Below are 24,921 nucleotides of genomic sequence, written 5' to 3' on the forward strand. Positions count from 1 at the left end.
AACCCCTCTACAACCGCTTGAGAATTGAGAAATCATAAACTCTTTTCGAACAACATAACAAATACCATCTTTAAAAAGAACAGATAAAAGATGATAGAAGGATTCGTTGATTGACTTCACATAGTTTAATATGTTAGTAACAGAGATGCATGGTGCATGCTGGGTGTTTGATGAAATTTTGTTATGGACTTCAAAAAAGTTAAGAACTATCTCTGTCTATTTTTTCTTTCTGGAAATGATTTAGCTATTAACTGAAAAAAAGCGATTTTATTCCCCAAGTTACAATGCAGGTTATTACAAATATCAAATGTAATATTACTTTTTCTTTATATTTGACAATTCATTTAAAGCACTTAAATATTCTCAAAGTAGGCGCTGTAGAAGTGTAATGTCTTTTTTCATTATTAAACGTATATGGTGTCATTTTAGTGACGGAGGACATTTCCGAACTTAGTCCGTTAGCAGTTCACTGCACTGTAATATCCTATACTATATGCATAACTTGTATATGGTGCGTATATTAAATGGTTCCGCCAGTTTGTGAATGCTTTGAATGACGTTATCCAGAAGAGACAGTGTGTGCTTTCTGTTCGTAATTGGTGAATTGTGATTCGATTGATATACGGAATGGTGTGCCACTCTACGGGTGGAACTGCTGCTCTGGTCGGCAGCGTTTGAAGGAACGGTGTTATGAGTACAGTTCAACGACATCCCAATTAAACCGTGTGTTAACTTTAACACATGCGTTCCAATTGGTTTAGGCAACTTGTACATTCTTATCTTTCCATATTAGATTTGTTAATAATGACCAGAATATCTCATACGTTTTGGGAAACAATTCACAAATATAACCACTTTGAGCGATAAGAGAGATGTGATATATATGAGCAAATTCGTGTATTATTATGTATATAGATTTCTTTTGGTGTCACCAAGGCCCATAGGTTAACCAGTACCTCGAATAGAAGGCATTGTATATTTGTTTTATATCCTGCATCAAAAATTTATTTGAAAAAAAAAAAAAAAAAAAATTTGGGAACAAAAAAAATGTCAATTTTTATCTAAAGAGATTTAAAATATATTTTGTTTTCATTAAATTAAGATTTGAAAAAAAAAATTGATTCAATTAAAAAAAAAAAATTCACATTTTTTTTCAACTCCCAAATAGTACACCAAAATAGTACTTTCTAAAAATAGGTCAAATATTTCTGGTCATGTGACGAGCTCTCAACCAATCAAAAGCCAACAAATTTTGATGCAGGATATAATATGTATTACTACTACTACTGTTACTATGATGTCTATATTTCGTAGAAAAAAATGCAAGTATAGATAAACAAGATTGACAGTACCAAAAATACCATTTCCTGATTGTGAGAATACACATTTAAATTAATACAGCAATTAAACCAAAAAAAGTCACTTGAATCAAAAATAGTATAGCTTCACATTGCCCGCTGCTTGATATCTCACAGCTGGTAAATTTATTTCGCACATTAAAAAAAAAATCACATCCACAATATGCCTATTGATAATACTTAAATATTATATATATAACACCTTCGCAAAGACTTTTGAACAAAATAAAACTTAAGTTCATAACCTTGTCCATCACTGTTTTTAAATCCCCCCCCCCCCCATTAAATTACGCATTGTGTAATCCGAACATAATTTCATTGGGATATGCAATGAGCAGTTGAAATGTCATTGAGATGATTTTTCTGAAGTACTTGTGATTGCGTTTTTAACGGTTTTTACAAGATGACATTATTTCACGAGGTGAAAATGTATTCTTTTCGAAACTGTAGATAAAAAAGGAAGATAAATGCATTTACAGGTGAACACATATTCTAAACATATTTTGATAAATTGTTACATTACAAAACTAAAATATCATATATTGGTTTACACTTAAACACACCACACATAATAAATATCATATTGTAACATAAAATATATAAATTTACTGTTATTTACATAATTCTATACAGATAAAGAAGCCCGCGAAGTGTAGTGAATTATACAAATATGTGCTTTGCACTAAAGCCTCTAATATCTCGACTATGACCTTGTATCAACTGTGATAACAAATAGTTATCAAAGAGCTGTTTCTTGTGCATTTCTTTCAGTGGATATTAAAATAATTACTATTTCAGTTTTGAAGGATGGTATTTGATTATAAGATGATAATGATTTAATTTTCTAAATTTCTTGGAGATTTGTGGTGAAATTTCAGAGAATATATGGCAATTTCTATTATTACTGAAATGTATCAGGTCCTCCAAACCACTTTTTTAATAGAGAATCTACCTTTTTATCATGTAGCTGGTGACTGCTTTTTCTAAAACAAACAGTGTTGACAATTTTTTCAAATTTGTAGCCTATGTATTTCCCTAAAGGAACTTGTGGAGGTATCATTATAAAGTGGTTCATTCACTAACGTCCTTTGGGAAGACATTAATATACTCTCGCCAGTCTCCACCCAGGTGTTTATGGGTACCTGGCAAATGCTGGAGTAATAATAATTGAAGGGCTCTCAGGAACAACAAGTTTAAATGGATGCGGATAAGGCTTCCCTCGTTTTACAACACTACCACTTTCATTGTTATTATTATTATTATCATCATTATTATAATAATAAATATAATTATTTTTTTACTATTATTTTATGATTATTATTATATGATAGGGGTTCTAAATAGGGGATATAAGTAATTATTTCAAAACCTTCCTAGAATTTAATAATCTATTACTAAGAGTAAAGCGTTTGCAGCTACTGCCTCACAAAATAATGTGTCAATCACAAGCTTGTTTGGGTGAAAACACGTACTGTACATTAAGGATTATAATAACAAATACATTAAATGGACCTGTTTACCAATTGTATGCATATTTTTAAACAAAGTTTATTTTTGACGACTGAAAAACTTGCCAGAGAATAAGCAAGTTTACAAACATATTCAAATTGATGGTTGTTTCTTTCATGAAGACCTATTATAGTGACGAGGTATTCCATTAAGCTGTTTATGAACTAGAATACTTTGAATCCAGTATGCATCATTACTTGTTCGGGTTGTCAAGAATAACCTTTCTTTAAATAGAATGCATACAATTTGAATATATTAGTATACCGGTCTATTGCCCGTCATAGCACAAGATAAAAATGTATGCACAGTGAATTCAATCCCTCGAGATGTTATCCTTGGGATGTGAGTCAATTAGTTGGTAACCAGGGGGCCGTTTCTTGAAACCGTCATCAGTCTAACTTCTTAGACATCCCATTGAAACGTGTGTTACAGATTAACACGCGTTTCTATGGGATGTCCAATAAATAAGACTTACGACGGTTTTGAGGAACTGGCCCCAGGGGTTCGGTAGAGACATAATATATATGCATTGAAACACATTAGTAAACAGGTCTTTTTCAAGTGGATCATTGTTGAACTTCCTGTGGTTCAGGTGTATGCTGGGATACCTCCTCTTGTCTCGCTAACCATTCTCGTACCAGTCTATCAGGGGAGACCTTAGACTCGTGCACCAGTCTATCCCTGTCCATCACGTACGTGGCTCTGTAGGCCTTTTCATAGAGTCCCTCGTAGGATTCAACCCCTTCCGATAAAAGGCTTATTCTAGAGCCCGTACGCGAGTCTGAAGGAGTGGATACGCGCGCAGACTGAAGTGATAGGTGACTGGGACACCTGCAGCTAAAGTTACGGTGAATCATGCAGCATTCGTCTATCGCACCCACGCGTAAGTCCGAACAGGACTTGCTCAAGGGGTTGTAGGATGGCGGGTTGAGACCCTTTGACGAGGTGGGAATCGCCCGTGCTGAACCGGCGGGGCTTCTATCAGCCGCTCGGTCCTTTCGCACATGGAGACTGCAACAAGCGGAGCCTAAATGCTCACCATTGGCGTTAGAATCCAAACTCTGCGAGGCGTGGTTATCGAGCAGGGCAAGTGATACAGGACGCTGCTTCTGTCGTTTTGGAAGAAGCGTCGGCGTATCAGGTGCCGCTGGGTTTCCATCCGTCGGACTGGCGTCATTGGTGGTGATTATCGGTGAGCTTATGTCAAGGTTCGCCATGAGGTGAGAACACCCGAGTGAATCAGTGTCTGAAGACGACAGATGTGACAGTGTTGACTGTGAGGCAAACTTTCGGCGGCGGCACGGAAAGGATGAACTTACCCCGTTTGCGGAGGTGGCGCGTTTTCCGTCTTGTCGTGGCGGCGAGGACAACCCCTTGGTGAAGTAACGCGGATTGAAAGCTCGTTGCCAACCAAAATCGTCCTTCTTCTCTAGCATAGAGTTCACACAAGCCGTCTCAAGGTACCTGCTCCTGCGACAGAACCTAGGTGAACAATAGACACTCAATCTCTGGTCCTTTAGCTGTGTAACACTTGGGGAGCCGTCCCGACCTGGAGACATTGTTACGGTCAAAAAGCACCGAGCGAAAACCCGTTAGGCTTAGCCAGTCTGTCTTCTGCAATTCACCTTTAATTTGTTGTATCCACTCTTATCCTTGTGCGTTTTCTAAATTGTTAAAGGAACTTGCGGTTTGTACGTTCTGCCTTCTCTGTCTGAGTCGCAGTTCAGTCGCGACTAGGATGGTTTTGAAGAATAATGTATTTTATCAGGGAATCCTTGAAAATTTTGAAATGAAATATTGTTTCAAAAGAGCGTACTGTCCCTCCTTACTCATTCAAAGTCTCTTTTGGCATATGCTTGCTCGTGAAAATTATGCCGAGAAGTCAAAAATATTGTAAACAGGGTGTTCTGTGAAGTTAAATCAAGTAGCCTCTCCTGGTTAGTACAGACAACGAGTCTTCCACCAAAGCGTTATTTCAACAGCTCTCTTCTACGAATCTTTCCCGGATCTTGACACCGGATACTCACTCGCTGTCTACTTCCGATAGAGCGAACCCGTCACCAATCCATCATGGCCGAACGCTTTTTAATCAATCATAAACAGGTCCACCATCACTTGTTGCCGTTCGTCTTTTAACTCTCAAGATGATTTTCCCAGTTTCTTCTTTACTCCTCAGCCCGCTCAGGGGAGAGATAACCAACCGCAGTATCTAGACACCGCTCTAAATTATGCGGGTTTATGCACACACGAGTGTCCCGCCACTGTAGTGCACCACGAGTTTCCACAGTGGGATGATTCTGTAAATGCTGCCGTGAGCGAAGCACGCGACCGGAGTGAATGCAGGCCCTGTCTATATTGATTCCTGCAAAACTAAACCAGCGTAAAACAAACGGAGAGCAATTTCACCTAATCAACTCCCGATCGAAACAGACATTGCATGACCCTACTCTGCGAGGTCGCCGTGGATAGAAAGTAGTGTGCGTTATTGAGTTGTGCGTGCGTGTGTGTGTGCGCGCGGGCCCAGAGCTCCCAATTCTCGGTTGATTTAGGTCGAGATGAGATAGATGGCCCGAGCGTAATTGAGGTTTGTTTGTTAGCGAGAGCTGTTATTGGAGAATTCGCCGGATGTTAAATGACCCGCTGACGTACAAGACTCTATGTTTTACCTGCATGGAAGGAAAAAGTAAATGGAAAGATACATTACTTTTCTATAAATAACCCTATAACGATTGATAGAAAGAAAGAGCGATATACTGAGAGGTACAGAGAGAGATAGGGGAGATAACAAAACAGAATAGAATTAGTAAAAATATATACATATAACTCAGTGTACCGTTCCATCCCACTATCACTTTCTGTAACAAAACTTAAAATTTGTGGAGGGGGGCATCTATTGTATTTAGCAAATTAGCTCATCATTGACGTAAACAATCCAAAATAATCAAATAGTGTGAGAGAGAGAGAGAGAGAGAGAGAGAAGGAGGAGAAAGAGAGACAGTGAGAGAAATAGTGAGAGAGGGAGAGAGAGAGAGAAGAAAAATTGGGTACATTTCTTTCAATTAAGGTGTCATATAGAAATCATCGAAAATAGACGGAAAAATTGTCATCAAACCAAAACTAAAATCATTCACCAATCTGCGATTGGCTAAACGGGTAAATAATTCCTTTCTCCTCCGACTGATAAAAACTGATTCGAAGACGTCAAAATGCGAATATTAGCATAATAACACCCTAATTCAACGTCATTAGTAATCATAGTATACGGCATCCTAATTTGGTCCCCGGATGAGTTTGAAGGAGAAACAGCATCCGTTATCAGGGAGGAAATGAGATATAACAAGATATCAAGACCGAGTCGACTATTGAGCCATATTACCAATTTATCCCGAGGGTACGAAAGGCATCTATTCTAATCATGTTTCTAATGAGGATGTTATCAGGACAATCGTTAATGGACTTGCATCGAAGGACGAGAGTAAGCGAAACCTGCGTTAGATGGGATAGAAATAGCTAGTAAAGTGGGGTATCTTCGGAAACGAAACAAAAACAATTCCAGGTCATAGCATAAACATCATTATTTCCTTAGTTTCTTCATTTCAATATATATATATTTTTTTTTTTGAGTAACTTGTTTCATGACGTACGAGGATAAACCTTGTTCATTTTACACATAGGGTTTCTAAGAATTCAATTGATTTTTCACGAAAAGATAAAAAGGAAATAATCTTATTTCAAACGTAATACCAAATAATTCGTTCGTCTTTTGGTAGACATGCATTTATAGGACAGAAGAGACAGAGATACTGAAGAGGTAAGGCTAATCAGCAGAATATATATGATCACTAGATAGATCAGATAAGGAATGTAACAACTTCGTAATATTAGTCTCGTAATTATGGCAACCTCTAAATATGGAATAATCGAATAAACAAAAATCGGTTAACTTTGACAACATTGAAAAGAAAAAAGACCTGAACACCAATCTTGTTTCACCAACCTTTTTCTTTTCTTCTCCTCTTTTGCCGATGTTTTTTTTTAGAGAGAGGTATGTATATATAATATATATATATATATATAGAGAGAGAGAGAGAGAGAGAGAGAGAAATAATGAGGTAGAGAGAGAAAGAGAAGCATGAATTAAGAGAACGAGAGAGGAATAAATAGGTGGTGATAGGTAAAGAGAGAGGTAATATAAATGCGAGAGAGAGAAAGACCGAGGTGGAAAAAGATAGATCGTCACGGCGAGAGCCAAAGAGAGGAAGAGAGAACGAGAGAAAGAAAGAACTCAGGTGGAAATGGGAAGATTAAAATCAATTTTCTTCCGCAGAAGACAAAACAAAAAAAAATCAATGCATCTTGGAAAGAGCAACACGCCATCCCCACTATACTATAGCTAAGGCACTCCCTACTAATAACATACACATTATAGAAGTGTGTGTCCCCTGGGTTTCGTAAATGGCACGGACCTAACACCCGGCACGTAGAGTACACTTAGAGAGAACGTCTTATTCTGGTACAGGTTAACAACAGTAGTAAGATGTCTTATTCCTCATTGTAAATAAAATGCTCTCTTTTATTTTGTTTATTGCCTTTTATTTCTCTATGCAGCCAAAACCTTGGGTTTAATGTCAAATGAATAAAAAAAATACAAACAGAGAGATAAAAATGTTAGAAATAATGTGCACAGTCAAAGAAGCTGTGAAATCTGATTCATATAATTTTTGAATAACAATGTGCTACAAACAAAATATTAAGCATTATGAAATTAATACAAGTATAAGCTCGTGAGTACAATATTTAATTATGATTATTTATAACGTCAGAAATAATAAGGGTATGTGTGTCTAAATATATCTAACATTTTAGGGAAATGTCCATGCTAATACTTTTACTATATATAATAGGTTTATATCTTACCAAGATATCAATCAATCAGCGGAGATAAATTTTATTTACTATCAACTTAAATTTGATGGAGGTTTTTAGGAATTTCTGATGACATTTTGAACAAGATGAAGTAAGGTTCAAAACCTAGATTTCTCTAAGTGCACACTTAGGCAGACGGTTGTGTTCTGATACGTGTAAGAGTTAATAGTTATAGATTACTCATTCCATTTATTCATGTCACTTGAAATGAAACGATTGCATAAAAAATGTTCTCTATTAAAAATGGCAATGCTAATAACTTATGTAGTAGGTTCATATCTTACTACAATATTAATCAATCAACGGAGATGAATAGGATTTACTATCACCTTAATTTTGACGGAGATTTTTTACAAATTCCTTATGAAAAATTTGACAAGATGAAGAAAGATTCAAAACCTAAATTGCTCTATTAAAGGGATCCGGTAACTTTGTCTCAGATTCTGAAAACATATTCTGGATTTAGCTCATGATGCAATGATAATTATAAACCTTTAGGTCAGTCAGGAACCCCGTGACTTTTACAAGCCGATCGCCTGTCTGATTATCAAGATATTCATGATTGGAATTACAAATTTTGAAAACCGTTCGCCTGACGGTTTTCATAACACTACAGTCTATTGGGGAAAACGAGTATGGTAAAACCGGTCACTCAAAGATTTTTACTTTTTTGAGGCACTTCTTGATCATTTTGAAGCGCAATTTTTTTAGGGCCTCAATATTACATCATATCACAGACACTGATAACACGTAGGGCCGTGTATCTTAGATTTAACATTGTTAAACGATCCCTTTAAAGTGCACACAAGGTTGTAGAAATATCACTCATTCCATTTATTCTTGTCACATAAAATATAATGCTTACATATGAAATGCTCTCTATCAAAAGAAATGTCCATGCTAATACTTTGACTGTAATACGTAATAGGTGATAGTAAGATATCAATCGATCAGCCTAGATGAATATGATTCAGCCTTTTCACACACAGCTAAAATTCTATAAACATGATTAGTATAAACGTGTTTGAAACGTGTTTAAACTGATCACGAGCCTTTCACACACATTTCGTTGCGATCGTTAATCGTTTCGTGATTAACTACTGCTCGTAAAATGCGCAGTAGTGCCATTGCGCATTGAAGGTCAGGTCATATCAAACAGAGCGGTCGCTCCATCCAGTTTAAACACGTTTAAACACGAAAAACCTTTCACACACAAAATGTCAAGCTCTTTAGATACGAACTTCGTATCGGCAGCCTGCTTTTAGGGGCGTATGCATCGCGACTTCGTATCTATCTCAACATCGTATAAACGATGTTCACACTGGGAATTTTTTTTCTATAGACATGTTTAAAACTGTTGAGTGATTCTAATCATCTCTGGAAACGATGAATTTTAGCTGTGTGTGAAAAGGCTGATTATCTATTGGATTGATTTGATTGCGATTTTAACCAATTCCTTATGGAACTTTGAGCAAGATGAAGAGAGGTTCAGAAGCTAGATTGTAATGCCCACCCCGTGCTAAGACTATTACCAGGGTCGTAAATACTAAATGCAAGATCTGGGGGTGTTTCACAAAGATCCTAAGTTGAACCTAACTTTAAGTCGGAATTAAACATTATGGAGAGCCATTTGTAGCCTTAAAATAAAAAAAATATTAAAAAGCAAAGATTCAAGTATTTTAGAGTTGTTCAGAAATTCCCAGATCAAGAACATGAAATCTCCTTGATAATAGAAAATATGAATGATTTGAATCAACATTTTTTGCCTTTTAAAATAGCTTTTACAAATCATTTTCAAAGATGCTAACGGCTTTCCATAATTGTCAAGTCCAACGTAGAGATAAATTCAACTTAGGATCTTTGTGAAACACCCCCCCCCCCCTCCCCTGGGTCGTAAGCACTAAGTGCAAGATCTGAAGCAACTTTGGTTTCCTGTATCCCTTGACGTTTGCTTGGGTGACTTTTGCTTTTAAGTTGATTCAAGCTTATCGGCCACGAGGAGGAAGGATATGGCAAATCCACTTTCATGGTGTAATTTGGAATAAGCAATTTCGAATGGAAAGGATACCACTCCTCTCTCTGTCTCGCATCTCTCTCTCTCGCTCTATTTCTACCACTCTCTCTCTCTCTCTCTCCTCCATCTTTCTATCTCTTTTACCCTATCCCTCTGTTTCTCCCTCCCATCCTCTCGATCGACTGATTGTCCTTACTGCTATTATTGTCTCCGGTATTTTGTTCATGAAAACCCTTCTCGCCAGTCACGGCCTTCCGTACCTCTCTATCTCTCTCTCTCTCTCTCTCTCTCTCTCTCTCTCTCACACACACTCTCTCCATCTCTCCCTATCCTTCTCCATATTTCTATCTCTCTCTCCCCCTACCCCCCCCCTCTCTCTCTCTCTCTCTCTATGGAATCCTCTCGATCGACTGATTGTCCTTACCCCTTAAGTGGCGGTATTTTGTTCTTGAAAACCCTTCTCGCCAGGCACGGCCTTCCGTCTCCTTCTTCTCAGCTCCCATGGGTGACATTTGTTAGGACAACGAAGGACGTGTCCCTCAAAATGCACTCCCACTTTAAAGGGATCGTTTAAAGGCCCCCTGCACTACTTGCAGCTACTTGCGCCCTCTATATAACAAACAATGCCTAATCGGTGACCATTGCTCCCCCATGATCCTCTTTTTCTTATGTTAACTGAGAGCTGAGTTGATGAGATAACCACCTGTCCAGTGACCTTGCAGGGCAGTCTAATCCCTCCTAAAAACTACGGCAGATAAGCTTTAAAGGGATCGTTTAACAATGCTAAATCTGAGATGCACGGCCCTACGTGTTATCCGTGTTTGTGATATGGTGATATATTGATGCCCTTAACAAAAAATGCGCTTCAAAATGATCAAGAAGTGCCTCAAAAAAGTAAAAACCTTTGAGTGAGCGGTTTTACCATACTCGTTTTCCCCGATAGACTGTAGTGTTATGAAAACCGTTTGGCAAGCGCATAATATGATTACAATTTTCAATCATAAATATATTGATAATCAGACAGGCAATCGGCTTGTAAAAGTCATGGGGTTCCTGACTGACCTAAAGGTTTATAACTATCATTGCAGCATGAGCTAAATCAACGATTTTTTTTGAAGGATCTAAGACAAAGTTACCGGATCCCTTTAAAGCTTATCTGCCGTAGTTTATAGGAGGGATTAGATTGCCATGCAAGGTCACTGGACAGGTGGTTATCTCATCAACTCAGCTCTCAGTTAATGTAAGAAAAAGAGGATCATGGGGGACCAATGGTCACCGATTAGGAATTGTTTGTTATATAGAGGGCGCAAATAGCTACAAGTAGTGCAGTGGGCCTTTAATTGCCACTCTTAATGAGTTGACAGATCGTCTGAACTGGAGTACACATTTTGTTTCTCATGACACACAGGTATAAGAGAGTACGTGAAGAAAAATGATTGCGATCAGCTCTATTTGTCATCCGCACTAGACATTCACTTTATTACACCCATACACACACATACAAGAGAAAGAAATAAGAAGAGGTAACAGTAGTAGTATTAATAACAGTACTAGTAGTGGTAGTAGTAGTAGTGAAGTAGTAGTAGTAGTAGTAGCAGTAGTAGTAATAGTAGTAATAATAGTAGTAGTAGTAGTAGTAGTAGTAGTAGTAGTAGTAGTAGTAGTAGTAGTAGTAGTAGAAACAGTAGAAGTAGTAGTCAGACGACGACGAAGAAGAAGAAAATGAAGAGGTTGTAGTAGTTGTAGTGGCATTAGTAGTAGAATGGGAATTATAACAAGAAGAAGAAGAAGAAGAAGAAGAAGAAGAAGAAGAAGAAGAATGAGAATTGTCACCCAGTGGCGATCTACTGCGGCATTATTTAAAAAACCTTGAAATATATCAAGCCCAAATTACTGCAAAGATGCAACGGAGGAAGTTGTTTCACATTTGTCCATTAACATCTTTAAGGAGGAAATTTCACACCAATTATAAATCAAATGGCTTCCTTTGTATTGTATAAGGTTTCATATTCAAAGACATTACTCAAAATGTCCATGACTATTTCCTGTGTTTTTGTGTCTTTGCTTGTTTGTGTGTTTGTAAGGTCTATCTGTTTATATGACACCGTTTTGGCAAATAGCCTTGACTGGATCAGAGCACATTACTCCGCACTGAGCATGATTTTGTTGTTGTTGTTCTTGGGTTTGTCGGAGCTATCCATCGATTTTGATGATTTCCGCCAGGCTTCGTGTGAGAGGGCGTCTTAATTGCTCTCTCTCTTCTGCAGCTCTACTTTAATACGTTTCTGTGATTCTGATACTTGACATTGACCTTTGTTATTGGCATGACTTGTATACAGTATAAGATGAGATTATCCTTGACGATTTAACAACTAATTACCTCCGGATAGACACGTTTCTTAATCGTCACCTTGCAGTAACGTTCCCAGTCGTACTAATTATAGGCTGTAAGATTTCTGATGAGGCCGTACAAAACTAGGCCTTTGTCCTGGTATCGAAATTCGAAGTTCAGAGAAACTAGGTGGTTAATCCTGTATGCAGAGGTTGTTGTTTGAAACTCAGAAATTGGACAAAGATTGAAAGAGATCACAATATGGTTTTAATCACTAAAAAATACAACTCTTATTTCAGAGGCGGGTCCATAAATTATGAAAGCGGTTTGGTGGGTGGGTGTGGGGATGAAATTGCTTATACCCGATAAGAAATCAAAGATAGTGATTGAATAAGCAGACTTTGCCCAACCTGATGCTACATATTTCAAAGAGAAGTTAGAAGCTCATTTTTAATCCCTTTTCAGACGCGGTAAACAGGATGTCCAACGCCCTAAGTAGTTTCAAATGAATGATACAAACTCCTTTTTAACGAGACAAAACCCCCTGCATCCAGGGTTGCCCATATCAGAACAAAAAAAAACAGCAGACTTTATCCTCAAAAAGTATCCCGTTCGGGGATTTAATACTGCGCACCATTTTCTTCTCTTTACCTCCAACCAATTGTCGCCTTAGGGCGTTGGTCTACGGGGTTTCATATCCCTTTGACAGTCATCCTGCCTTGCCACACGCTTACTATTAGGCCTGTTTTCATCAGCTCGAGATTGCCAAATATCCTGCTATTTGAACTATCCCGATCGCAAATTATCCAGCTAATGTGCGTTTAGTAAGCCCGCAGTTGCAATTTGCAGGATATTTGGTCGAGTAAATATCCCGAGAAATGTTGGTCTTGTTTCCAAAATATCCCGAGTTTGAAAATAGCAAGTTACTTGGCCAACTCGAGCTGGTGAGAACAGGCCTCCTTGTCTTGCCACACGCTCACTATTGATACTTTCATATCGGTGACGTTTAATCAAGTAAGGTTTTCGAGGATCTATTCCCATGTGCCTCATTCGATATGAGGTTTACGTGTCGCTTTTCCGAAGGTTCAGATCTCCGAAGGTACTTGATTTCGAAGGTTCGATACTCTGAAGGTCCGTCTTTCCAGCCAGAGGTCCATAAAGTTCATGATTATGTGAAAAATGTACAATTTTCATTCCCTTTTAGGAATTAACCACCATACTTCATTTTCAGAATTTTAAACCTTATTTTTTTATTTTCGAAATTACAAACCCTATTTCATAAATAAAGGTCATAATTCCGAAAAATAAACAATTTTGTTTCTTTTTCTTTTGCAAATTACTCACTCTATTTCAAATCCGGAATTATAAACCTTTTTTCTTCAATTTCGTAATTACGATCTGTAAGTCATTTTCAGATTAAATAAGATTCGTATTTCATTTTCGGAAATATGAACCACAAAGTATGGAAGTGTATTTTGTTGCGGAATGATGGACCTTCGGAAAATGATCTTCAGAAACACGAGTAGACTCCGATACGAGATAGGCCTACCCAATTTCACCCTCGTGTTTTGGAATTATGAATCTTTGAAGTCATGAACCTTCAGAAAATGAACCTTCAGAAAAACGAGTAAACCCCGGTAAGAGGTATCCAATTTCACCCTCGTCCGATAGACTTGTTGACAGCACCAAGCGAATTATTAATCATAGCTCGGCTTAAGTCTCCTTCCAGTGTAGATTAGTCTTCATCTTTTCTCTTTGACCAAGCAATACTTCCTACTTCCCTCCAGCGAGCCATGCATTAATCTTCCCTGTCAGTTGTTGCTGTAAAAGGGGATCCGTTTTAATCCGCCATTACTAGCGGGCGCAGCGGAAGGATGTGTTCATACAAGTCGGATAACCTCATTCATTTCGGTCAGTTACATGATCATTTTTAATCTGCCATTATCATGATACGCCGCAGAGAAAAGCAATGTTCATACAAATGAGATAATCTCATCTTTTGCTGTCAGTTTTAAAGTATAAGGGGATCAGTTTTAACCCGCCATTACTAGCGGCCGCGGAGGAAGGATGTGTTCATACAAGTCGGATAACCTTATCAATTCCTGTCAGTTTCTGCTGTAAAACAAGATCATATTTTGTAATACGCCGTTATCAAGATAACGCCGCAGAGAAAGGCAATGTTCATACAAATGACATAATCTCATCTTCTGCTGTTAAGTTTGACGTATAAGGAAATCATTTTTAATCCTCCATTTGTACGCCGCAGAGGAAGGATGTGTTCAGACAAGTTGGATAACGTCGTCAATTCCTGTCAGAATCTGATGTAAGAGATGATCATGTTTAATCTGTCATTATTATGATAACGCTGCAGAGAAAAGCAATGTTCATACAAAATATGAGACAATCTCATCTTTTGCTGTCAAGTTTGACGTATAATGGAATCATTTTTAAGCCGCCGTTACCATGATAAAGCCGCAGAGAAAAGCAATGTTCATACAAATGAGATAATCTTATCTTCTCCTGTCAGTTTTGAAGTATTAGGAAATCAGATTTAATCGGCTATTTGTACGCCGCAGAAGAAGAATGTGTTCAGATAAGTCGGATAACCTCATCAATTCCTGTCAGTTTCTGCTGTAAGACATGATCATTTTGAATCTGCCATTATCATGATAACGCCGCAGAGAAAAGCAATGTTCATACAAATGAGATAATCTCATCTTTTGCTGTCAAGTTTGACGTATAATGGAATCATTTTTAAGCCGCCGTTACCATGATAAAGCCGCAGAGAAAAGTAATGTTCATACAAATGAGATAATCTCATCTTCTCCTGTCAGTTTTGAAGTATAAGGAAATCAGATTTAATCGGCTATTTGTACGCCGCAGAAGAAGAATGTGTTCAGATAAGTCGGATAACCTCATCAATTCCTGTCAGTTTCTAATGTAAGACAAGATCATTTTGAATCTGCCATTATCATGATAACGCCGCAGAGAAAAGCAATGTTCATAAAAATGAGACAATCTCATCTTTTGCTGTCGGTTTTGAAGTATAATGGAATCATTTTTAATCCGCCATTACCATGATAAAGCCGCAGAGAAAAGCAATGTTTATACAAATGAGATAATCTCATCATTTGCTGTCAGGTTTGACGTATCATGGAATCATTTTTAAGCCGCCGCACAGTGGGCCAGGGAGGAACCAAAGTGCGCCAAAACTCATGTTTGGGGATTTTTTTTTTATAAATCCAGAGGAAATGTTTGGATTTCCAGGGATTTTCGCTAAAATTTTATTACCAACATTTTCTCTGATGTCTAAGCTTTAAGTTGATACCAGATTTGGCTGCCCGATTCTGCCCGTTATTATGTTAGAGCCGTTTTCCTTGCAACATTGCCCCGAAAATGTGTTTATTTTGGTCCGCGGTGTCAGAACAAGACTGTCACGCGCCCCCTCGCGCCGTGATTTATGACCACGAATCCTTCATGATTCAGCCGCGGACCCCAAAACCCACATTTTTCGGGGCAATGTGGCAAGGGAAATCGGCTCTAACATAACAACGGGCAAGATCGGGCAGCCAAATTTGGTATCAACTTAAAGCTTAGACATCAGAGGAAATGGTGGTATTAAAATTTAAGCGGTACACTGCGGAGATCTAAACATTTCTTCTGGATTTATAAAAAACATGGATAATTAGTCCATTTTTCAGTGAATTACCCTATAATATATCATGAAGATTGTGTTTCTATTAATTTTAACCCATTCATTGAACGAAATGAACTATCAGGAATATGTGAGAGCAATTTCATATCAATAACTTAAAAACTTCATGTTGAATTGAAAGATTTATAAAATAAGTCACTTTTGCACTAAAACTGTGAATATGTAGGATTTTGCTGTTTGAAGTAGTAAATTTATACCCTTATTGTGCATAACGGAATTAAATATTTCACTGAGGTATTCCTCTATGTATTACCTTTCAACTGGGCAAGAAAAAATTGAAACAAAAAAAATCACCCAAACTTAGTTTTGGCGCACTTTGGTTCCTCCCTGGCCCACTGTGCGCCGTTACCCCGCAGTTGGTAGGCCGCGTCACACAAGTCGTATAACATAATCTGTTCTCACCAGACTTTCACAACCTGAAGAAAATTCAAGAAAAAAGAAATCATCTCTTTCTTATTCTCTTCTTCATTATTGTTTAATTTAATCCTTCCCATCCTCGCCCTCCTCTCACTACTTCTTCTTCTTCCTCTTTGTCTCTTTTTTGTTCTCTTCATCTCCTTCTCTTCTTTGTTTTTTTCATTTTCTTCTCCTTATTCTTGTTCCTTTCCTCCTCCTTCTCATTGTTTTCTTTTTTCTTTTTCTTTCAAAAAAAGAAGGGGGATCGAGTGGGTATAATTCTACTAGTCAGTTGAATTTTTTGTTATACAAACATGATTTTATGGAAGGAAAGAGAGAGAGAGAGAGAGAGAGAGAGAGAGAAAGGGAGAGGAAGGGGAAAGTTAAAAAGAGAGTGTTATTTTCTCGGAATGCATTAGAGAGTAATTGCGAGCCTTTTAGTGCGTCACAAATCATTAATGCTTCGCTGTGTTTATTTTAGATGGAAGTTTGAGTGTAATAAGTGAGCTTTCTCGTTCGTTTTATTTCATACTGGAAGAATAACACAGGGAAAAAAAAATACAATATCCCCTAAAAGGACCGCTCTCAAATGCCTTCACTTTCAAAGTAAAGAAGAAAGGGAAAGATTATGTAGTCCCATAATACACTTTTGTATGTGTAGTGCATGTGACTTTCAGCAAAATTGAGTCACATAATTCCAAATTATCATACTAATTACTGCACACTGCAATAAAGCCTCTCCTTTGCTTCCAGATTGGTCTTCTGTCTCATTTTCTTCTTATTTCTTCTTCTTGTTATTGTTGTTGTTGTCCTTCGTATTATTATTCTTCTAATTCGTCGTCTTCTTCTTTTTTTATCCTTCTTCTTATTCTTCTAGTTCGACGTCTTCTTCTTCTTTTTCTCCTTCTTCTTCTTCTTCTTCTTTACCATCCTTTTTCACTTTTTCTTTTTCTCCTTCTTCTTATTCTTCTAGTTCGTCGTCTTATTCTTCCTCTTTTTCTCCTTCTTCTTCTTCTTCTTCTTCTCCAGCTTTCTTCACTTTTTCTTTTTCTCCTTCTTCTTATTCTTCTAGTTCGTCGTCTTATTCTTTTTTATCCTTCTTCTTATTCTTCTAATTCGACGTCTTCTTCTTTTTCTCCTTTTTCTTCTTCTTCTTCTTCACCATCCTTTTTCACTTTTTCTTTTTCTCCTTCTTCTTATTCTTCTAGTTCGTCGTCTTATTCTTCCTCTTTTTCTCCTTCTTCTTCTTCTTCTTCTTCTTCTTCTTCTTCTTCTCCAGCTTTCTTCACTTTTTCTTTTTCTCCTTCTTCTTATTCTTCAAATTCGTCATCTTCACCGTCTTTACAGTCTGTGTCATGGCATGATGGCAAGAACCCAATTTTAGCTTTAATTTGACAGAAATAAAGTAGAAGTGCCTGGGTGTCAGGCGCGTACGCAGGGGGGGGGGGTTTGGGGGGTTAAACCCCCCCCCCCTTTGGAAATTTTGTGTGTGTAAACCCCCCTAAAAAAAACCTAAAACCCCCCCCCCCCCCTTTTGGATTTTTTTTTTTTTTTTTTTTTTTTTTTTTTTTAATTATTAAAAAAAAAAAAAAAAAATTATTCCCATGGCCGACCTAAAAAAGGTGACCTTACCCCCCCCCAACGGAGCAAAATGTCAAATTTCCAAATTTCGAGACCAAAAAAAAAGAAAAAAATGTGTCCTCTTACCCCCCCCCCCCCCCCCCCCCCCCCCCCCGCTTATTCAGCGGCTGGCTGAGTCGTTGCGAAATTTTCGGACCGATTTATAAATGTTAAAACCCCCCCCCCTTGAAAAAATCCTGCGTACGCGCCTGCTGGGTGTCATCATGCATTATTTATGCTTGCTGATTATTTTGAAGCTCTCCATTATGAGTTATCGTCTCATCATCATAGTGGAGTGCTTTTCGCTTCGAGACATACATCACTCGAAGCGGATGTGACAAAGCTTAAAGACACATAGAAGTGGGCTCTCATGGGGAATATGACACCATCCATGAGTTAAAGGTAATACAAAGTTCTGGGAAATTTTGAAAATTGGCTGGATAGTGATTCTTTACAATTTCGATATATTTGGATCCCCCTGTGGATGTATTATAAGCACTAGACAATTTAGCCCCTAAAACACTTCTGCTTTCGAGAAAAATTGAATATAAAAATTTACCGGTGCTCCTGGTAAATTTTGATAAATTCAAAATAGCGCCTAAGGGCTTACAAAGGTAGCTGCGACCATGAAAATCTCAGAATATGTAGTTGTGGTATATACTTTCCAAACGGGAACAGCTAATCGGTCGATTTTAGTCAACTTGAAGAAACATTGTTTAATAGCTTAACTAATATCTTGACCTTGAGAGGGAGCTATACAACATAAAGAGTGTATTATTTATTATTATTTACAATTTCATAACTTTAGACTCGATTTAAGCCGCGACAACGATCACTGAATATTGTAGGATCGCATATGCTTTCAATATGTTCATTTAAACCAAATTCATGACCCCATACCAAAACTTTGCATTACCTTTAAAGGTAAAGACCAGTTATGGTCATGCGATTGCATTGTGAAAGAAACGTTGTGGAATCGATCAGAAAAGGTTGATCATCTAGCATCTAGCATCTGCAAGGTTCTGGAATCATCAAAATGATAAGAAATTTGGCCCATTCTCCGTAAAGTTACAAGCACTATACACAGAAAGACGTATATGGGACTACCCTATATCTCTCACAGACCATGAGAGAAATAAATTTACCAAATATATGGATTAGTAGGCGGTTTCCCGGCAAATTTTTTATCATCATGTATTAGTTAAAACATATTCTTTCACATGATTGGTAATGAGAGCTTCCATTTCATTTTTTGAAATTGGGGCGTTTCCAATACTGGTCTTTACCTTTAACCGCATGGAATTATCATCATAAATATCAGATTTCCCTCACCCTCCAGATATAGGCAAGTTACAGTATTTTCTGGAAGGATCACGGATTTCGCTGCCTCAGGGAACTCCGCACACCCCGCACACATTATGGGTAATTCAACCAAATCTGGTGTCAGTAAATTATGATGCAATACACATGAGTACTCACTAATATGCCGCTTTAAGGGAAACATCACCTCAAAGAATAAGTGTGTGTTTGCTAAGAGATGAATTGTATTGATCTACACTAGTCCTTACGAAAATGTACAAGATATATATTATTTATAGCGTGATGTAATTTAATTTTGCATAACAAGGATGCAGAGGTATCATCTTTATAATGTGACGTACCAGGTGGACTTGTACATGTATCCCTCACGAAGCTCTAGTTGGCGAGACATTCTAAAGGCATCGTTTAACAATGTTAAATCTGAGATGCATGGCCCTACGTGTTATCAGTGTCTGTGATATTGTGTAATAATGAAGCCCTGGAAATTTGCGCTTCAAAATGATCATGAAGTGATTCAAAAAAGTAAAAATGTTTGAGTGACCGGTTTTACCATACTCAATTTTCCCAATAGACTGAAGTTTTATGAAAACCGTTAGGAAAACGCAAACTTTAATTTCGAATTCCAATCATAAATATCTTGATAATCAGACAAACGATCGGCTTGTAAAAGTCATGGGGCTCCTTACTGACCTAAAGGTTTATAATTATCATTGCAGCATGAGTTTAATCCAGGAGTTTGTTTCAGAATCTGAGACAAAGTTACCCAATCCCTTTAATTTAACAACAAACTATTACGTTTCAATGAGGGAAAATCACAGCTGAGAAGATAGAACAATATTTGATGAAAAATATTATAATATGGGAAAAGTCATGACTCATTATAAATTTCTAAAATATAGCTGTTTGAAAATCTAGTTAGTTCATGCAAAACCTTCAAACCAGAAGGGTAAAAACTTGATAATGCGATTTGCTTTCTAATAATTATAGTACAATGCCTTTGTCGTGCTGAGAAATTGTACATTATGCAAAGAATATTGTGCCTTATTCCTTTATGTTTTATTCAATCTATATCATTATGTCAGTCATTCTCTCTCTCTCTCTCTCTATTTCTTAGTCTTGCTCATACGCTCTCTCTCTCTCTCTCTCTCTCTCTCTCTTTGAGTGACTCTTTCTCTCTTGCTATCTCTCATACATAATATGTAATGTGAATCTAAATACCTTTCTTTTTTTGAAATTTTCATTTCCTCAAGAGGTCGGAAATTTCCTTTTAATTAATTATTATTATCTTATTTGTGTTGTAATTTGCTATGACCGTATCCTTAAGATTGCCTTTAAATCAAATACGTGTACAAAATCAGGAACTAACTTCCTGACGGTCCATTATTTATAAGTGTTGATCATTGCTGGGACCCCATTACGAATGCAACGAAGCCATTAGTGCAGTGGGTGCATTCTTACTTGCACGTCCACTAACATAATAAAGATTAAAGGTTTACCACTGGGAAAAACCAAACGTGTCCTTGTAAGTTGAAATTGGAAGTTGGTTTACTATTTCACATCTGTCTATTCCCAAATTGCATTACACTTTTTTGTCTTTTTTATATATCATATTACACCCTATATCTACATTCCCTTGCCTTTCGTCCCTCGACTCTTGATGATCTATATTCTTCTTTCTTCATATCCTTATACAAATTCAATTTGCCATTTCAATAAGTTTACAAATCTGGTTGTCTTCTTGTTGTTGTTCCATGCTCTTGTCCTTTCCCCTATTTTCATCTACTACTTTTTTTTAACCCGTTGACTACTGATTTATCTAGACTTAACACAGGGACCACCAGGTTCCAGTAAGCAATGGGTTAAATTTCCCTCCTGGGATCCTCTCCCTATCCCTCTTTCTGCCCCTCTACCTCTCTTCTTCTCTCTTTCTTCTCACTCTCTCTCTCTCCTTCGCTCACCCCTCTCTACACTTCTCTCTCTCTTTCTCCCTCTCTCTTGCTACGCATCCTCTTCCTTTTATCTCTAAAACTCATATACCACGATTTGTTTATTGAGACTGCATGAAGCGCTGGACGTAGATTTACCTCATAATTACCCCCCCCCCCAAAAAAAAAAAAAAAAAAAAAAAAATCTAAATTAATTTTCCTACTTCCAACAACGTAAAATTTATATTTCCTGAGACTAAAATACTCCATGGGACTTTGATAAAGACGTAATTCCTTAATGAGCACGTTAATGTACATGTTGTAATGTATATTAAACTCGATTGAATGTATAATTTCTTCGTGAAGCCTATATCAAAGTACAATAGGTTGGTATTAATTTTTTTTATATAAATGAATACCATCTCGAAGCATTTCGATAAAAATTAACACGGTTTAACAAAACAAGAAATGGAACGAAAATAAACAGACAATATTGTAAAACGCTATCAATTCATGATGAAAAGAAATAATATCAAAATCGTCGATTAGGCTGTGTGTTCTTATTGCATTTATTGTGATTTTTAAACACAATCGTCATTGAAATATAAAAGAAAGGGAAAAAGGTAATTTCATATTTACATGAAATATTTGCAAACATTCAACACATCTTCTTTATTGCGAATGTAACATATCTAAAGGAAAGGAATAATGGAAATTAAATTACCTTTGAACGGCCAGTCATATGCATTTCAACATTATTCAAGCGGGGCGGACGTTATTAATCCACGCGGAAGCCGGGTTTACCCCTTAAAAAAATCCAGTCACAGCAGCGCTATCCACAAGTGTTTATGAGGTCACCAAAACCTCGTTAGGTATTTACTGACTAACAATTCCACATGTATCCAGTAAGCGTTAACAGACGTTAAATACTTTAATTACAGTTTGTAGACTCGAGCTTTCTGGTGCCAGCTTGAACGCTTGAACGTTTGAACGCCGGCATACAAGTACGCTGTCTTCGTACGATATGAACTCACCCACTGTCGCATGCGAGTGTGTGTGCTTTGCATCCCTGCAGCATAGTTAATGCACACACAACTCAACACGCACTTTATCAATTTGTGTGTGTGCGTGTGTATGATGCTAATGCATGTTATTCAAAGACATCCGCATGCATGTGTACATGTTGAATAGGAGCGCGCAGACGTAATTACATTCATAATAACCATGCATTTGGGGACTCTGTGAGACGTGCGGACTGGTATTACAAGAATGCGATACAGGTGCGAGCAATTTACATCGCCAATGGGAATTTCATCCAATTGAATTGCAGATGCGTATGCATGCACGTGACTGGCGCTTTAGCTTCTGATTGGATGGTGCGAGTAAAGAGACGAGAAATTGAGGCGCCTTTCCGTAATTTTTGATGAAGTAGAGGGGGTAGGTTATTTTCAAGGAAAGTAACAAATGAAGTGAACTCGATATACACAAAACCATTAAACGCTACGTCTCGGACACAATTTTCACTTACCTTTGTTTCCCTATTCTTGTAATTTGCATTGCTTCTTGGTTATACATCGTCTACCTAAACAAACCCTGGTTTATCATTTAAAAGATTTTATCATTAAAGCATAAGCAAATATCCCTCAAATCCCTAAAAATGACCACCAGATCTAGGGACAAAGCAGTTTTTAAAAAAAATTCAGGGCCTACTTGAAAACAAATATCAGGCTTGTTGCACATGACATCAAGATTAAAATTAAATGGGGTCTCTTCTTAAACTAAACATAATTCTATTCCTTGGCAATGTCTTAAGCAGGACTGCACTACCTGTAGCTACTTGCGCCCTCTATACAGCCAACAATGCCTAAGCGGTACCCGTAGATCCCCTATGATGACCTTTTTCGTATGTTAATTGGAGCTGATTTAATGAGATGAACACCTGCAAGTTACCTCACATGGAGGTATAATCTCCCTATGCCAAACAAGTGCAGAGAGGCTTTAGAAAAGATTGCGAACACACCGAGAAGACTATAAAAAGCTACTTAATAGTCATATCTTGTAACAAATTAAGACCAGACCAAAGCACGTATTATCAGTACAATATTAGTACGGCCATTCGCTTCTATCCTAGTCAATTGTATACAAAAAAGAACGCATATTTTGGGTCGTATCCTAGTGTGCCCAACAGGATGATAAAACTATATGACTATATCTAGGCACAAATAATGAGATTGTTTTCTAACTACATACAAGGCTGAACGACAAGTAAACATAGTGGTGGGCCAGAGAAAGATAATATGATAATGTTAAAAATACGTGCACCAAACAGGTCAAAGAGTTGAATAGTACATACTGAAATGGATATGACGTCATAATGATAATGTTTACATTGTCTTGTAATTAAAATCTAGCCAATGTTTAAAAACCAAGGGAAAACACACATATCACTGATCAAATCAATGCCTTTTGTCAAAACATTAGCAGAAACTGATATTGAATTTGTGATGAAAATAAACAGGCCTATATACTGTGACGCAATAGCATACAGACACAATAATCTGTTAAAGTGACTCGGTAACATTGTTGAAGGTTGATGAAAAAAATTGCTTAATTTTTGTATAAAATGTTACTTATTATATTCCTTCTACTATACTAACCCTCTGACATGCAAAATATCCTGAACAAATTCTCAAACCACAAAGATATCTATGGTTTTCTTTGAAGGCGTCGATGTGAGGCACCCTCTAACAGTGATTGACAGTAAATTCTCCCAACCATTTTTGAATTTTCCCAACCGTTTTTCCAAAAAAAAAAAAGGCTATAAAAATCTGTCAACACTTAACTGTCTGGAATGGAATGTAGAGCCATTTTATTGCTCTGTGACGATATACATTCACCTAAAATGTAATTAAATTGTCCTTGTCTTGACGCTGAACAGGCTTTGACAAGTAGCAGAATAGAAGTAGAATAATATAGTTGGGAGAATTAAGGAATCGATCAGATCAGTTTTTCCCTCAAATTTTCAGATTATCTTTAATTGTACATCTAGCATTGAAGTCACCACCTTAGCACCGCTATCTCTCATCTGAACAATGTTACAAAGTCCCTTTAAAAGCTATCCACTCACCTGTAAAGTACAATGACAGTGGCATGGCTTCCATCCAACAATGATCTTCCAAACGCACTGAATCATCAACCTTTCTCAAACGCTGGATTCACAAGAAATGAGCAAGATGTATCTGGGTTCATTCAATCGTTACACCAAAACATTTGTATTTTTAAGGGGAAACCCTAAAAGGCCTTTGTATGTATAAACGAGGGAAGTGTCAATATTTATATTAGTGTTTCCTTGTACCTCCATTGTTCGGTGATCCGTATTTACGTAAAGCGATCATTAAAGTGGTAAGGCTTGCGCACTTTAAGTATGTACATCCTTTTAGAGGGATATTCCTCCCCCACCCTCCACCCAAAAAATAGTAATGATAATATATGAATAGGAATTCAACACTCCGGGAAATGAGAATACAATTTCTGAAAAAGTATTTTGTTTCAGTATATAAAAGGTGAGAAAATATTGATTGAGTATCAAGAACTCTTCAAAAATCACATTGAAAATAGTTTATGAAGGCGACATTACAGCACTGTTTTTTGGGAGAAACATACCAAGTTCATCTTTGCATACTCTATTTATTTTTGTTATTCCCCCCCCCCCCCTAAACTATGAAGTTGCACTTCGTGTTGACATGAAACAACGTACAAACTATTTTTGTCTTCATTTCTGTCGATTATACTTTACTCTCTCTCTC

At 37.3% G+C, this 24,921-nt stretch overlaps 1 protein-coding gene across 2 annotated transcripts; it reads right to left on the reverse strand.

Moving 5' to 3' along the window:
• Positions 1-1,441: 1,441 nt before the first annotated feature.
• LOC100889634 lies at positions 1,442-24,338 on the reverse strand. 2 transcript variants are annotated; one of them, XM_011683402.2, is made up of 2 exons: positions 24,243-24,338; positions 1,442-5,533 (listed from the first exon to the last, which is right to left on the reverse strand). In XM_011683402.2, exon 2 carries the CDS (start codon positions 4,424-4,426, stop codon positions 3,434-3,436), a length of 993 nt encoding a protein of 330 aa, XP_011681704.2. In that variant the 5' UTR covers positions 4,427-5,533; positions 24,243-24,338; the 3' UTR covers positions 1,442-3,433. The 2 variants fall into 2 exon arrangements, with proteins under 2 accessions (XP_011681704.2, XP_003723418.2); XM_003723370.3 differs by lacking the exon at positions 24,243-24,338 and adding an exon at positions 21,840-22,351.
• Between the last annotated feature and the right edge of the window lie 583 nt (positions 24,339-24,921).

The sequence above is a fragment of the Strongylocentrotus purpuratus genome, unplaced genomic scaffold (assembly GCF_000002235.5).
Source record: "Strongylocentrotus purpuratus isolate Spur 01 unplaced genomic scaffold, Spur_5.0 spur5_contig_871, whole genome shotgun sequence".
NCBI lineage: Eukaryota > Metazoa > Echinodermata > Echinoidea > Camarodonta > Strongylocentrotidae > Strongylocentrotus > Strongylocentrotus purpuratus.

Bases quoted from the DNA above. Each gene is read 5' to 3' on its own strand.
- LOC100889634 (XM_011683402.2), bottom strand. From the start codon at position 4,426: ATGTCTCCAGGTCGGGACGGCTCCCCAAGTGTTACACAGCTAAAGGAC.